At 55.3% G+C, this 16,068-nt stretch overlaps 1 protein-coding gene across 1 annotated transcript in view; it reads right to left on the reverse strand.

Moving 5' to 3' along the window:
- Positions 1 to 16,068, reverse strand: part of BSN (bassoon presynaptic cytomatrix protein) — a 96,775-nt gene that overhangs the window by 15,432 nt on the left and 65,275 nt on the right. Inside the window, exons 5-6 of the mRNA XM_035901482.1 lie at positions 4,076 to 4,510; positions 15 to 2,654 (exon numbers count right to left, since the gene is read on the reverse strand). Of these exons, the coding sequence (XP_035757375.1) occupies positions 15 to 2,654; positions 4,076 to 4,510 (3,075 nt within the window). The remainder of the gene's footprint in view (positions 1 to 14; positions 2,655 to 4,075; positions 4,511 to 16,068) is intronic.

Raw genomic sequence — 16,068 nt, forward strand, 5'->3', positions numbered from 1 at the left:
CGCGTGAAGTGGGGTTCCTGCGAGGAGGGCTGCCGGGCCAGGCGTGGTGAGCCTGCCCGGTGTGGTGTCTGCGTCCCCTGTGCCACCATGGGGGAAGTGGTGGCAGGGCTGGCAGCAGCAGGACCCTCGTAGGGGAGGAGGGGGCTCTGCGTCTGCGTGGAAAACTCTGCTGTGGCCTTTGCAGCATGGGTGGGACTCTGTGTGGGGGAGGTGGGCGAGAGCGGAGGGCTGGAGCTCTTGAAGAAGGGGTACGTCTTGGGTGGCAGGGGCTTGCCATCGCTCGCAGCTGGGGGCTTCTCCCTGGCCGTCTGCACACTCATCTCCACTGCCGCCTTGCTTCTGCTGGTGTCCTCTGTCTGTGAGCCGTAGCTGACAGTGCTCTTCAGCGGACCATAGCTTCTGCCAGCTACCGACGGGGCCTCTGGAGCTGAGGAGCCGTAGCTCTGTGGCGTGCTCCCGGGGCCGCCTGCTGCCACCATCACTGTGCTGATGCCTTTGCCATAGGTGTAAGGAGTGGTGGCAGCCTTGGACGCAGGGCCAGGTGCTGCCGGGGTGCTCTGGAGCTTGGCCAGGTCTTGCACCTCTTTTGCAAAATGCTGGGTGACCCGGACATCGGGAATGGCCTTTCCTGCGCTGCCGTCGGAAGTGGCAAAGGAGACAGGAGCAGAGAGCTGCGTGGGGCTGGTGCCGGGGGTGAGTGGACCACCGTTCTGCTTCATCAGGTCAGCGTAAGCGCTCTCAGCATTGAGGAAGTGCTTATCCTGGTACGCCTCCTCCTGCCCCTTTGCCTTCTCTCCCTGCTCGAAGGCCAGGTCGAAGGAGGAAGACTGGTGCATCCTGGAGATGCTCTGCGAGGTTTGCAGGATCTCCTCGTACACTGCTCCCGCCTTTGGCAGGGCACTCAGGTAGCCGGGCTGGGAGGGGCGCGTGAGGCCACCCTCATACTGGTACTCCTCAGCATACTGATATTCAAAGCCATTCTGGCCCTCAGTACCACGATAGCCAACCTGCTGGTAGGCACTGCCATAGGAAACGGCCGGCTGGGCCTGCTGGACCTGCTGCTTCTGCATCATCTCCGCCTTCCTCATCATCTCCTCGTAGGCTTCCTCAGCGCTCTTGAGGGGCTTACTGGCAGGCTGGCTGGGTCCGCTCTCCCCCTTCTCCGTCGGGGAGTACAGTGACATGAATGTGGGCAGGTTGTATTCGCTGCCTGACTTGTACAGCTTGGAGGCCACGGCATCGAAGCTCTCGGCCTCCGAGTCGATGGAGGGTGAGTACTCAGAGCAGGAGGACCGGTGCAGCTCCTCCATCTCTGCTGCCTGCCGCAGCTCCTCGGTGGGGGAGGCATCCTCGATGGGGGAGAGGTTGCTGGGGGGCGTTTTGGAGCGTTCTCTCCTCCGCTGGGCCCTCAGCTCTTCCTTGTCACGCTTGGTTTTGCGCGCTGTGCTCCGGATGCGCTGCTGCTCCACCTCTCGCATCTTCTCCTGCTCTCGCAGCAGCTCCTCTTCCTCCCGCAGCTCCTCCTCCTCAGACGAGTCCTCGATGGTGGGCAGCAAGGGGCCGTGCGAGCGGTGCCGAGCCTTCCTCTGCTGCTTCACCTCCTCCAGCCGCTGCCGGCGGCTGGGGCTACTGTCGCTGTCCTCCTCCAGGGAGGAGATGGAGGTGGGCGAGGTGCCCGAGGGGTAGCTGGGCGTTGTGGCTGGCAGGGTGGAGGAGTACTCGCCCCGAGACCGCTCCTCGGGAGAGCCCGTCAGGCTCTCCATCTCCAGCTCAGGCTCCCGGTCCAGGCTGGCATCCGCCTCCTGGCCCATCTCCACCTCCTGACCATAGCCAGTTGTGCTGTTCAGCTCAATGGTCTTGAAGCGCCGCAGCCCGCCCTGGGCTGTGCTCAAGTCATCACCCTCCACTGCCTCCAGCTCCTTCCTCTCCTCCTTGTACAGGCTGCTGGGACCATGTGGCAGGCGCCGCTTGGCCGCTGCTGGCTCTTTGCCCTTCTCTGCCTCGGCCTTCTGCCCGGCTTTGGGGACACTATACTTGACACACCCGTAGCCCTCCTCCTCCTCCTCCTCGAGGTTGTCCTCCTCCGCGCTCATCTCCAGGATCTGCCTCCGCATGAAGTCCTCATCGCTCGCCTCTGCCTCCTGGCCCTTGGGCCGGGGGGGCACTGGGGAGAAGCCCCCCTCGCTGCTGTCCTCCACGTAGTCGTGCCGCAGCTTGCTGCCGAACTCATCTGAGGACTCCGCACTCTCCCGCCGCTCCCGCTGGTTCTCCCACTCCAGTGAGTCCTCATCCTCCTCCAGGATGTCCTCCAGCTCCTCGTCTGAGTCAAAGGCTTCGGGGGTGATGGAGAGGTAGTGCGGCCGCTGCCGCTGTTCCTCCCGCAGCTCCGGGCAGCCCTTGGCGTGCTCAGTGGGCTCCGGTGGGGTGCCCCGGCCTTCCAGGAGGGGCCGCATGCTGCTCTCCAGCTTGGTGAGCTCAGAGGGGCTGGGGGGGCTCTGCCCGGCCAGCCCGGTGCCACTCAGCTTCTCCTCCTCCTGCTGCACCAGACCAGTGATCTCGCTCTGTGAGCTGGAGATGCCATCAGAAGAGTAGCCAGTGTCGCTCAGGCTCTGGGGGCTGCGGGACAGGTCCGGGGGGTAAGGCTTGCTCCCGTCCTGCGGGCGAGGGAGAGCACAGCGTCAGACCTGGGCAGCTCCAGAGCTGCTCCCCCTGCTTCCCCCTCTAATCCCCCCCTGGGGCGCACGCAGAAGGTCTGGGCAGTGTTGGGAGCCAGCCCAGCATGAGGGCTGGGGGCTGCCCTGTGTACCCCCCAACAATCAGCAATTTATCTGTGCACTAATGAAGGCAGGTGACAGAGCATACTGCAAGCAGGGGATGGCACAGTAAACATCCTGGGGGGCATGAGCATGGTGGGACTCATAAATATGTTTAAAAAACTGGGCCCTGTCAGCGCTATCTCCCCAATAACTAGCAGGAGAATATAAATTTTTTTACTGTCCACTACATTGGGAGCCAGCGGCAGCCGAGCCCAGCTGTAAGCTTGGGGTACCGGTGGCCACACGCCCTTCCCTGGGGAAGGGCTGCAAGTGCAGAGCCGCCTGGAGAGGAGGGGGAGCTCTGGCAATGGGGGGGTCCAAGGAGGGGGCAGCCCTCATGTGCCGGTGCCCAGCCTGGCTGGCACGGCAGCACCGAGAGGACAGGAGCTTTGCCGGTGGCAGCCAGGGAGAACAGCCACCTTTTAATGAACTTTAATTTCCCTGACTGACAGCCCTGCAAAGCAGCCTTCAGAAGCAGGGCGGCCCCCAGGATCCTTGTTAGATGCCAGCAGAAATAAACAGGCCATTTTAATTGATGTTACAATTAGGCAGCACGGGGGCAAGCCTCTGAGCCGCGGGGAAAGCATCACAAGCAGGGCCTGTCACCCCGCCAGCACAGAGGCACCATGGACCTTATTTGATTTCGGATGTGCCGGGAGCCTCTTCCCCAGGGGCTGTGTAGCGGCTGGTGGGGACCTCCCATTGTGTCCCCTCCCGGAGGGGGGCTGTGCTGGCCGCTGCCAGGATGGTTGCTCGTGGGGGAAAACCATCCCAAGGCAGCAAAATGTTTCCCCGAATTGTGTTGAATTTTAAAAAAGGTGGGGTGAGGAGCTTGAAAAATGCCCACCACTGCAACATGGAACAGTGTGAAACGAGTTTCCATTTAACGACACATTAAACTGCCCTTATGTTATTTTAAAACAAATCCAAAGGCCAAAGATGACCTGAACTATCGTGTTATGCCCAAACTGATTCAGTCCTAATAAAGAGAAGGCAAATACCAGTGTGCTGCTACAGAGCGTGTGAAGTTCCTAAGCGGTTTGGAAATGCTGAGACAGCAGTATTTGAGCTCACTGTTTCCCAAAATGCTGTTTCCCAAGGCAAACAGGGCTGGCAACGTGGCTTCTACTGTGAACTGGAATAAACCCCCCAGTTTCTGAGCACGGCTGCCAGCAGAGGCACTGCTCAGCACCACACCAGCCCTGGGCAGGATGCAGTCCCCAGGGATGCTCAGAGCCAGACATGCCCCAAGAGCTCACCTCCTGCTCCTTTGCCCGCAGCGCCTCGGGGGGTACCCGGCTCTGCTTGCTCTCCACCTCCGGTTTGGGGGTCGCACTCTTCCCCTTCGGCATGGTGCTCTCAGGAGCTCTGCAAGGCTCTGGAGCAGCTTTGGGCAGCAGCTTTTCCTCTGCTGGCAGTGGGGGCTTCTTCTCAGCTGGGGCAGGGCTCGAGGTCCTGCTCTGCTCAGCAGCCCAGAGGGTCCTTGTGGGCGAGGGCTGTCGCTCAGGGGGTGCGGCCGGCTCGGGGGGTGCCGGCATGGGCGCTCTCTGCTGCTGGCCAGTGGCCGGTGGCTGGTGCCGTGGGGAGCCTGTGGGTGGTTGCTTTGGGGCAGGCAGCGGCATCGGGGCAGGGTCGCCGAGGCTGCCTTCGAGCAGCCGCTGAGTTTGGCAGTTCAAGCACAGCCATTCGTTCTTCTGCAAAACACAGAGAGGAAAAGTTCTGCTGAAACTCTGGGAGCTTCATCCCAGCAGGGACCTCACCAAGAAGTTCAGCTGATGGGACACACGGAGATGGTGCGGAGGACTTAGCCCACCCAAACGAAATAACCAGCTTCAGAGAGGCCAGGCAGTGAGTCGGCAAGTGTCAAAATGCCGGAGGTGCATGCACGGCACTGGAGCCGTACCCTACAAACCGCCTGGAAAAAGAGATCGACCATCCAGCTTAAACCTCCCCCTACCCTTGTCCAGACCTCCGTGATCAGCCAGAGGGACCATGGCTACAACACAGGGATTTCACACTCTCCCTCCCCACCCCAATACCTCAGCATCGCCAGCTCTTTCCATCTCCAGTCTTGCCACTATTTCAGTTTTAAATGAAGTTAAATAATGAAGACAGATTACTGCCATAGCTTAACACTTCTCAGGCTCCACAGTTTCTTTCTTGCTCTGATTTGTTTTCCTTGATACAATAAAGGTTTAAGAGCATAATCATAATACTTAAGGATCTTTTTTTTCTAGGTTATCAGAAAATACTGGGTACACAAGTACGCAAAAATTTGCCAAAGATATTACCCAAAGGACATGCTGTGCGGGAAAAGAACAAGACAATCTTGTCTAGTGAAATTCTCAGCAAGAGACATTGCTTTATGGCCCGGAAAAAGCAGCTCGCAAGCAGGGCCGTGAATGGTAGAGAGCCCGCGGGGCTACAGCAGGGGCTCTGCATTTTCTCTTCCTGGCCTTCCTTTCGGCGCCCTGGGGGGTCTCCTATGCCTGGGAGGCCCTGCCGACAGTCCAGCACCTTGTGCTTCAGTCCAAACCCCCGTGGCAAATCGCTGTGCTGTCATGGCCCTGGACGGCAGAAAACCAGCAAAGGGGGAGCTGAATTTTCCCAAGCTGTGGGAGAGCCCCTGGCCCCATCAGCAGCCAGCGCCGTGTGGAGCCACCCGCACACTGCAAGCACAGGCTGTGCCGCTGCAGCCGGCACGGCGTTTGCTATCGCATCCTGGTGCTTGCTGCAGTGGATGCCTCCAGCAGCAGGAGCTGCAAAGCCACCCGGCTCCTACATGCACACGGAAGGGCAAGAAATCCTGCCTGTGGGTCCTGCGGGGAGACGGGAGGCGAGCAAAGCTGCCCGCACCCAGTAGGAACATCTCTGGCAAACCTCTCCATCTTGAAGAGACCTCTGCAGCCCCACTGACACCTGGCACGCTGCTGGGTGCTAAAACACTGAGGGGTCCGGGAGGACGCTTGCAGCCCCACGCGCTGCTGGTGACAAATGACCCGTCCCTCTCCCATGGTCCCGCAGCTGTGTCGCTCGGTGTGGGGTTATCCCACAGCTCCCCCATATGGGCAAGCAACTCGGCCACGGGCATTTCCCAGCCAACATGAGCAATGGGATTAAGCTGCCCCTGAGAAAAACACAAACGTTCGACGACCGGCTGGTTCGCTAACAGCAAGTAAATCCCCATCAAGATTAACCAGATCCCATGGAGATAATAATAATTAGGCTGTATTTAGTGCTTTACATGTCCAAACCATTGGGTGCCCAGGAAGTCAGGGCGCCCCTTGCTGGGGCAGTAAGTGGGTACGGAGCTTACGGCAAAGGCACGGCGGCGCCTGTCTGGGTCTCCGTGCTTAAAGATGCTGCAAACCACAGCCTCGATCAGGATGGGGATGGGGTCTTGCTCGACACCGAGGTCTGCTGCCTGAGTTTTAACCACATGGAGCACAGGTGATAGGGAGCTGGGGCCGCTGCTGAGTGTGGGGAACGCTGCTGGGATGCAGAGTGGGCTCCAGGCAAAGGAAAGCATCAATAATTAAAGAGAGGGATGAAACCAAAGCGTGCCTGAGATGTTGTCTTAAATGAAGAGGTGCTGGCACAGCAGGGCATGCTGGAAACCAGGCAGCTGGGAGGGTCATCGCCCTGACCCCCCAGGCTCCCAGCCTTCCTCACCCCCAAACCACCAGGATTTGCAGAGGAGTTATGGAAAAAATAGGTTTCCAGAGAGAGAAACAGCATTGCTGCGGTCATTAGGGGCAGGATGGAGCCCAGGGTACAAGGGCAGTCCCCAGCAACCAAAAGTGAGTGGTTTCATTCAAGGCATCACATCTGAGCAGTAATGACCATCCTGTTTTTTAATTCTGCACCATGTGAGCGGCATTGGGAAACAGGATGAGGCTGCAATTCCCGCAGGCTCTGCCAAACGGGTGGTGATTGCCGCACTGATGCTGTGCTGATTGCCACGCCAATGGCCGTGCGCATGGCTGCCCACACTCCCTCCTGGGGGCGAGGGAGGATTTGCAGCAGCCCCACTTGCAGGGGAGCCCCAGGGCAATTCGCAGGGATGGGACACGGGGTTGGCAAGCGTCAGGGGTCTGTGTGCATGGGAGGTGCCCCGGCTCCCCCCGGGCTCTGGCATCCGCTGGCAGGTGGCCACAGCCGCGCTCGCCAACCTCCGCCAGGTTTTACCCTGCAATTGTTTTAATTTCCTAATGGGCGACAACAAAACTGTAATTAACTAAAATAGAAGTCTTCCCGCATAATTTTGGTCAACGTTACCACTTGGCAAGTTAATTAAATGCTGAATCTCCCAGTGCTGCTGGTGTTTTTTTTTTAATGATGGAGCCAGCGAGCTTCAGCATCACAGTTTTACATGAGCCCCTGCTCAGCAACTCAGAGGTCTGAGAGCGTCAGCGGGAGCTGGCGGTGCCAGAGGCTTCCAGGCTTCCCTGGAGGCTTCCTGACTTCTCCAGTGAGCTCCTGGGTACCAGTCCCATCATCCCCGTCACCCCTGAGACCCCTGCTGCAACCGCTCTGGCTTCTGGAAGATGCATGGCCACGGTCTTCATCCCAGCACAAACTGCTCCCTGTAATACCATCCCTCTGCCTGGTTATTTATGTTCTACGGTACTATTTTACACAATCAAAACATTATCTATTAAAATACCAGGACAAAAATCTGTACAAAATAAAATAAGCAGCATGAGGTGTAAGTATCTCACAAGCCAGATCTCATCTCCCAGCATTAAATGCAGTGAATCTCACCAGAATATTTCATTTATTTGCTGACAAGTACTGTGCAGGGCTTGTCACTGTGACAGATGGGTGCCTGGAAAATATGGAAAACACTTCTGGTATCTGAATCAAGATCCAAATTAACAACAAGAACCTCATAAAACCACTTCTCAAGCACTCCTAGCCCTGCTTGCAGGAAAGCTCCTGTTTAGGATGGCTCCCAATGTCCAGGCACCTTCTTGCACCCTGTCCTGCAGCAGTGGGGGCATCTCACCACAGAGTCCCACCTCCCAGGCGCTCAGCACCCCGCTGCTGAGAACACTCCCGCTCTGGCCATACCATGGGTGGGTTTTAGCACAGCTTTAAGGAAAGGGACCGAGCCGTGCTTGATCACAGGAGGCTGGGGCCATTTCAGACCCATCCCGGGCAGTGCCTGGGATCTGGCTGGGAGATTCCCCATCCTCTAAGCGTTCTTGTGCCCTCCCCTTGGCAAAGACCCACTTCCTGCCAGCAGCCCCCCTGGGCGAACCCCAGTGCTCATTCGTTTTGCTCCCCCAGCGCTGGCTGATGCTCTCTCCCCCTCAGTTTCAGCCCATTCCCACAGCTGAACTCTCCCAAGCCCCTCCAAATCACCTCCCTGCAGCTGGAGGCACCCGCACACCTCTGCCAAACCCCTTCCACTGAGCCGCTTCAGTTTCAGGAGGCAACGGCGAGCGTGCCGACCCGTGCCAGCCGGCACTCCTCTGGGACACTCACCGATGGAGGGGAAGGCGCACGTTGCGGTCCTGACCGCAGTGCATTCACAAAGCACATTTTCAACCTCGTGTGCTGTCAGCAAAAAGCCGCAGGCCTGGTTTTACCTCCACCCCAGCCCTTATCTCTCCTAGGAGGCTGAGGCGGTGATGGGATTTGAGACGAGGGTGGAAGTGCCAGAGATTGGCAGACGAGATGGAGCAAAGGCAAGAGATACTCCTCAGAGCCGTGCCTGTGGCAGGAAGAGACCAGAGAGGATTCAGCCGGCCCCAGTGCCCAGAGGGGACCGGGACCGAGGGGGATGTGGAGTCAGCGGGCAGCCCCAGGGAGCCGGTGGGACAGGCAGAGCCGGCTGTGCACGGCCAGCGGTGCACGCACATGTGTTCACACACTGCTGCAGGACAGCTGCCCCCAGGCCGGGGCAGGGCAGAAAGCACGGGGTGTGCTATTGCTCCGACGGTGCCTTTTTTCCCCTAGAAACACCCTCAAAATCCCGCTCAAGCTAGATGCGGAGCTGCCTTCCCTTGTGCTTGCTAGCTGCACTGATGCTGGCATACGGGTGAAGTTTACGCATGCATATCTATATCTATGTGCATCTACATATGTATATCTATATATATACTTAAAAAAACCTGTAAATAGAAGAGAAGCGCTAAATGCAACTCAAATACCCTTCAGCAGACCAGGCTGTGTTTCTCAAGCCTGGCTGGCCACTTATGGACGCCTGCCTGGCTGGGGGAGTGAGGGCAGTGGGCAAGCCCCCCAGGGAGTCGCTGAGCACCCTTCCCCTTGTCCGTTGGGAGGCTGTTGCATGCAGTGTGGCAAAGAACCAATGCTCCCCAGGCGTGAAGCCGCGGGCTGCTGGGACGGTCGGCGGGGAAAGGCAGCAAGGGTACCACACACACCTCCTGCAGCCGGGTTCCCTTGGCTGCCAACTGCTCCACACTAATTGACTTCATTAACCATCAACTGGGCAAGTATTAGTGCAACTGCGGCTCACAGATTAGCCTAGTTGAAAACCACCACAGTTATTTCAATCCCTTGCTAAATATAGCATTTGACTAAGCAACCCAGCAATGTGTTTTCCAGCATCAGCCTGTTCTTATATGTTCCCGTGGCCGCTCTCGGGCTGACAGAGCCAACAGTCCCTCCCCAGCTCTGTTTCAGATGTGTGCAATGTATCGGTGGCCTTCACACCGCAATAATGTGATTAAAAGCAGCGCAAGATAATGAGCTTGCTGGGATGAGCTCTGCGTTGCAGGGCTCATTTTCCATCTCCCATCTGGTCCGCTCCATCCCTCTTCCTTCTCTGTGCTGGGACCTCTCCCAGTTGGAAAAAAAAGACACAGAGAGGACAGGGGAAGCCACATGCCATGGCCGAGTGCTGGGGCTGCCAGCAGCCATGCCGGGAGGGAAGGGAAGGACATGGGCAGCGGCAGCTCCATGGCAGCTGCAGGGGAGATGCTGTGTCTGGCACCAATGCTCCCTCCCCTTGCACCCAGCTGCTGGCCAAAACTAGCCAGAGAGTACCCAGCGCAGGAGCAGCAGTGTCTGCCCTGCCACCCATCCCCTTTACCGGTGCCTGGAGAGGAGGAGGCAGAGCTGGGACAAAAGCCAGGTGCCAAAGTGGCCATCGCAGCCCTGTTCCTGCAGCGCCTGGGACCATCCTCCTCCCTCCGCTCTCCCTTCTCCTTCCCCCTGCACAGGACTCATGCTGGGGAATTTTTTTCCTTCCCTACTCCTGGCCACATCAGCCCTCCACGACACAGCCCAGGGGTCAGAGAAATAACACCCCGGGCATTCACAGCCTCCCACCCTGCGGTTCGATACACCGCATGGCCAGTGGAGTATTATTCCAGCTGAAAGTCTTTGACTGATGAGTAATAGCAACACTTCCCTCCGCTTGCCTTTGAGGAATAGCTGTGCTCTTGCCAAGTCTGGCTTACTCCATTGCAGCAGCCAATGGTCAGGCCAGTGACCGCTGCCACAGTGGGGAGAAAGCAGCACGAAGTCTCTGCGGCCGCAGGAGAGCTGCAAACTTGGTTTCCACCAGCATGGTCAGCCTGGACCAGCTGCAAGGCCCAGCGGCTGTGCCCCAGGGTCAGGGCATCGTTGGCCTGAGCAGCCCCTCCTGTGGCAGATGTGGAGATCTGCAGGAAACTGATGGGCTTTTTGGGGTGCTGACCTGTGGACTGGGGCATACACTGCTCTGCTGTTGTCTCCTGAGCTGTCCCACGGCTCCCAGCAAGGGTCCTTCCCAAATTTGGCTTGATAGAGGCTAGAGGAAAAGGCTACCAACTCTTCCATGTTACTAGGAATTGCGGTGGTAGAGTCAAGCCCAGACTACTTTTCCATGTTGTTATTTCCCTGTCAGGCCCAAACATTTCCAATCCACAGAGCTGGGAAATGAGCTCACCTCAAAACGCCTCACTCGAATGCCAAAGGGCCGGTTGGGTAACCAGTTTGGGTCATCCGGCTAGGACCCCAAAATAAAACCCCCCCCCCGCCCCCAATTCTGGCATCCAGCCGAAGCACCCACAGCTGAGCAGCTCTCAGCACAGCCCAGCCCTGAAGCATCTCAGCGCCTGGGGCAGATGATGATTTGCTGAGGCTAGCTGCCCAAATTTTAAACAGTTAAATGAAATGAACCTTAAGAGACCTTAAGGACATCCCAAGTCCTTCATGCCGTTCTCCTCCCTCAAGGCCATGTCCTGTGCTCTCCTTGCAGATGAGCGATCGTAGGGGAATGGGCACAGGACCACCTTCACCACCCTCTTCCTTGGCACGATGAAGCATCTCAAAGGTAGATTTTCTGAGAGCCCCCAACAAAGCGGAACCTAAAAAAAAAAAGTCTTTTCGAATGGCAAGAATGCTTTTAAGTCAGAGAATTGAAACTATTTTGCAATCAAGGAAGCATATTTCCAAACGAGCCCGATTGCGAGAGCCTGGGTGCTGTGTGGGCTGTGTGAAGGGGCTGCTAAAAACGGGTACACAGCTGTCCAAAATTCGGAAACTGGTGCTTTTGCAGAATATATATAGACATCCCTCCCCACTCAACATATTTCCTTCCAGTACATCAGATAAAAAAAAAAAAAAAAATTAAAAAAATCAGTAGGATACTGAGGAGAGCACTTTGATGCATTTGGCTTGTCTAAAAGACAGGGGACCAATTCCCAGGGCTGCGGGTAAGCATCCATCGCCCTGGGAAGGGCCTGCTGAGCACCCCTGCCACCGCCACACTTCTACCATAACACAGGCATCCGGCAATAAACCGGCTGCCATCAGGAATGGGAAGCATCTCCCAGCAGGGCAAGGGCAGTGGAGACAAATGGAAGCCAGTTTGCCTCGAGATGGTGAGAAGGCGAGGCACGGAGGCCAACCACCCACAGGTGGGACACAGGCCATCCTCTGCTTTCCTATCCCAGGAAGAGAGGAGTAGCCTGGGGGCTAGACATGGCCACCAGAAACACCCATCCTCACACCGACCCAACTAGCTCATCCACCGCCTCCTGCACCAGGCCAGATAAAACACAGCCTTGATTTCAGATGGTTGCCACTGTTGGGCAGCAGCTCTGATGCTCATTTATCTCCGTTATTTCCAGTCTGGATGCACTCTCTTTTTTTCCCTGGCCATTAGCTACCACCACACATCTTCTGCTACCTTGACCATCACCCAAGGTCCCCTTCCACAGTGAGCAGGCGGAGATAAAGCTGCCTCTGGTGCGGGCCGGGTTCAAGTCGGAGCATCTTTTCAGAGAGGTGGGACAGATGACAGGTCCAGGCTGGGAACCTGAAGGTGCCATCGCGGAGGAAAGGCACGAGTGCGGCGCATTCAAGATGAGGGAAAATCACAGCGAGTAAGAAAAATAGGAGGAACAAGAGAGCAAGGCTCAGGCGCCGAAAGCACTTTTTGCTTTCCTTTTCACTGAACCTTGCTGTTTCTCTCTGTTTTATCTTGGAGAAAGAGCGAAATTAACTATCAACTCATTTCTGAGACTGGATCCAAATGGATGAAGAATTAAGAAGATTTTCTGTTCACAATAAAATCCAGCCAGTGGTATTAATGTGGCGGAGGGTTTGGTCTGTTTTTCACAGATTAGCTATGGCTGTACCAAGGAAGACAAGCTCCTATTTTCCTGTTTTGCTCCATGATGTTTATAAAGCCGTCTGGATCGTTTACAGCCGTTCTAGACCAGGCTGCGATGACCACCATTTAACCACATAGAAGAGAGGGACATGACTCTCCTCCTCCATCATGTCCTGGCTTTCCCGTCCCCTCTTCCCCACACAGAGACCAGTTGCTCCCAGTGCGCCCTCCCTGAGGACCCCGCCGGGTGCCTGCTCCAGTGCTGCCAGGGATGCACCCACTGAGACACTGCATCCTCTTGGCAAGCCCTGCTGCTAACACCACGGCTCAAGCTCTGCAACCAGTGCCAGAACCCACCAGCACGGAGGCAGGAGTCCATTATTTCCCCTACCGATAAAGAAGTAATACATTGTTCATTTGTGTTTGAATCAATCTGGCCATGCATTGTAATTTACTCCGTGATGTAGTACTCCTTAACAAGATTTATCAACCTGCCAGCCAGCCTTATCTTTAGCAGTCCCCATTATGGGGATGTATTTCTCAGCCAAGGTTAACAGCAGCAGGAGGATCTCCGAACGCCGGCTGCATGACAATAATCCTCCAATAAGGCCCAGGAGACATCCGGTGGGTCTGGCGGAGCCTGTACCCTGCTCACCAACAGATCCTAACTCCCTTCCATGCATCGGCATAGCGTAGGTGCAAGGTGTTTCTTGTGGCCACGCTGCTATTTCACGCGTACATTTGATGAGGTAACGTATGAACCCATACGTGGAAGATTTCAAGTTTGCAGCAAAATGATGCTTGCAAGGAGAAACCTGGCAAAAGTCTGCAGAAAACAAATATATTCTATGCCATTTTCCAAAAGTATGGAAGAAAATCCAAGAAAAGCTAAGTTTATCAGAGAAGTCTTATTTAATCAAAACCTTGGTTTTTCATAGGCACTAGTGTTGACTAAAATATCCAGCCACCCAACTAGTAATTTTCTGCATCTGATAAAAGCAGATTCAAGCTGTCTGATTGCTCTCTTTTAAATTGCAAAGAACCCAAAGTGTCTAGCAGGCAGCAGCCACTCGCTTCCAAACCAGAAGAAAATCTGCACCTTCAAGAGCCTCAGCTTCCTTCCCATTACGAGCTGTTCAGGCCCCAGTCCCCTTGTCCCCAAAATAGTCAACCAGCAGCAAATGGGGTTTGAACCTATTGCACCATCACAATGGATCATTTTCAAAGTGTGTTAGGGAGCCCTCAGCCACACGGCTTAGAAGCTGAGGACATCACAAACCAACATCCTGTGGTACCTGCAGTGTCATACATGCTTTCAAAACTTTAAAAATAATCATAGTATTTTCCCAGGAGACACCTCTACCTCAGCAGAGACTGAAAACCCTATGTGGAGGTGGCCGGGGGTACTCTGGGCTCCACCGCTGAGACCTACCGAATCCACCTTCCTGTGGTCCTTGCCTGTTGGGTAGATGCACCACTGGAGGATATGTCTGCTAACAGTTATCCTCAGCTTTCCCAGGCCCTGCCAGAGAGCGGGAGGTCACCTTGGGCTTTCCTGGCTCTTTAGCACGTGGAAAATAGGGCATCAAAGGCCAAGGGGTTTGGGTTGAGAGCAGCCAGTGCTGCTCAGACACCTTGGGGTAACCATGACCCCAGTGATGTCAGACCTTTGCCTTCCTCTCTTCCTCCATCCTGTTCTGTTCCTATTTCTACAGTCCCCACCAGGATTTTTACCCTGAAATACATGTGTTCCTAGGGAACTGGAAGCTTTGGTTACTGTGGGCAACGCTGTTTGACTCCAATTCAACAACTGCTGCTTCCAAAAAACCGCCCGTATGCCCTCTTCCAGGCTTCAAGATTGTGAGTCCTGATTTCAGTGGCAGAAATATTTTAATTAAATGAACTACCTTTACGGAATGAATCAAGTGATGAGCTTGAAAAATTAACTCTCTCAGTCCTTCACGCTTCTGCGCAGGCCAATAAACTATTACAGTAAAAGGCTGGGAAACGTTCTAGAAACACAGGTTGTTACAACAGAGAGGGATGAGCCGTTTTACTCCCCAAATTATACACATCGGCATCTTTCCATGCTTGTGCCCCACACGCCTCCTCTTCCATCCCCTTACCTGCTGCCCACAGCGAAGCTGGGGCATGACCAGTGGCTCCCAACCCCCCAGGTCCAGACCCCAGCCCTTCTCATCAGGAGAGCATCTCCCTCCCTGTCCCCACTGCCTGCGCTCATCCCATGCGACTCCTGACTCCACCAAAATGCCTAAAATCTGGGCCATAAGGGCACACTTGGGCAACCTACGGGTTGCCTACAGGGAGGCATGTGTCTTGGTGGGTCCAATATAATTTTCACCATCTTCAAGACTTATTTTAAAACTTAAAATAGGGGGTTTTGAAAATAAGCTTAACTTAAACTTGTTTTAAAAACAGATGATGGCCCCCCCAGCTTCCATGTGGTGACTTGATGGTGACCCTTACCATCCCTGACTGGATGGGCGTTCCCACCAGCAGAGCCAGGTGTCTCTGCAGCCAGGATGTAGGAACTGAGAGCTGAGACTTTCCATCTCTGCTGGTTTTGGCTGGGGTAGGGTTAATGTTCTCCATAGCAGTTGGTTTGGATTGTGCTATGGTTTGGATTTGCGCTGGAAACAGCATTGATAACCGTGGGATGGTTTTGTTGCTGCTGAGCAGGGCTGACACAGAGCCAAAGCCTTTTCTGCTCCTCACCCCACCCCACCAGCGAGGAGGCTGGAGGGGCACAAGGAGCTGGGAAGGGGCACAGCCGGGACAGCGGACCCCAACTGACCCCAGGGGTACCCCACACCGTATGGCGTCATGCTCAGTGTATAGAGCTGGGGGCAGGAGGAGGAAGCGGGGGACGTTGGGAGTGATGGCGTTTGTCTTCCCAAGTCACTGTTATGTGTGATGGAGCCCTGCTGTCCTGGGGATGGCTGAGCACCCACCTGCTGGTGGGAAGCAGGGAATGAATCCCTTGGTTTGTTTTGCTTGCGTGCGCGGCTTTTGCTTTTCCTATTGAACTGTCTTCATCTCAGACCATGAGTTTTCTCACTTTTCCAATTCTCTCCCCATCCCACTGGGGGGGCGTGAGCAAGCGGCTGTGGGGCTCGGTTGCCAGCTGGGCTTGAACCACTACACCAACCCAAGAGCAAATGCAGCAAGAATGAAGCTAAGAAGCCAAAGCAAAATGAAATGGTGAAGTCCACATGAAATGGTTGCTTAAAAAAAAATTTTTAAAAAAATAATCACATGAATCTTTGCTAAGTTTACTACGCATCTGTGAAGGCATCTCCCTCCCCAGCTGCCCTTTTTGCAAAGGCAGACAGATGCCTGTGGGACTTCTTGGCTCCCTGAAACCACAGGAGGAACCACCTCATACAAACCCTCTAAGCAATTTAAGAAGCTCCACTTCAAGAGCAGTTCAGGGCCACTCCAGAAACCTGCTCCTCTGAAGGCTGCAAGACTCATCTGCCTTCCAGCCTGAAGAAAACCCCAGATTTTTTAAAAAATATTGCTGCCTAGCTCTAGTTTGCTCTTCTTTCCCTGATGTTCCATTTGCTCTTGGCAAACAGACGACTGTTGGTCACACTTAACAGCTCCGAGGAAATCAGGACATTATGTAAAGACGGGAATTTCACAGCTCCTTTTGCA

Source organism: Egretta garzetta, unplaced genomic scaffold, assembly GCF_000687185.1.
Source record: "Egretta garzetta isolate BGI_Z169 unplaced genomic scaffold, ASM68718v1 scaffold861, whole genome shotgun sequence".
Taxonomy (NCBI): Eukaryota; Metazoa; Chordata; class Aves; order Pelecaniformes; family Ardeidae; genus Egretta; species Egretta garzetta.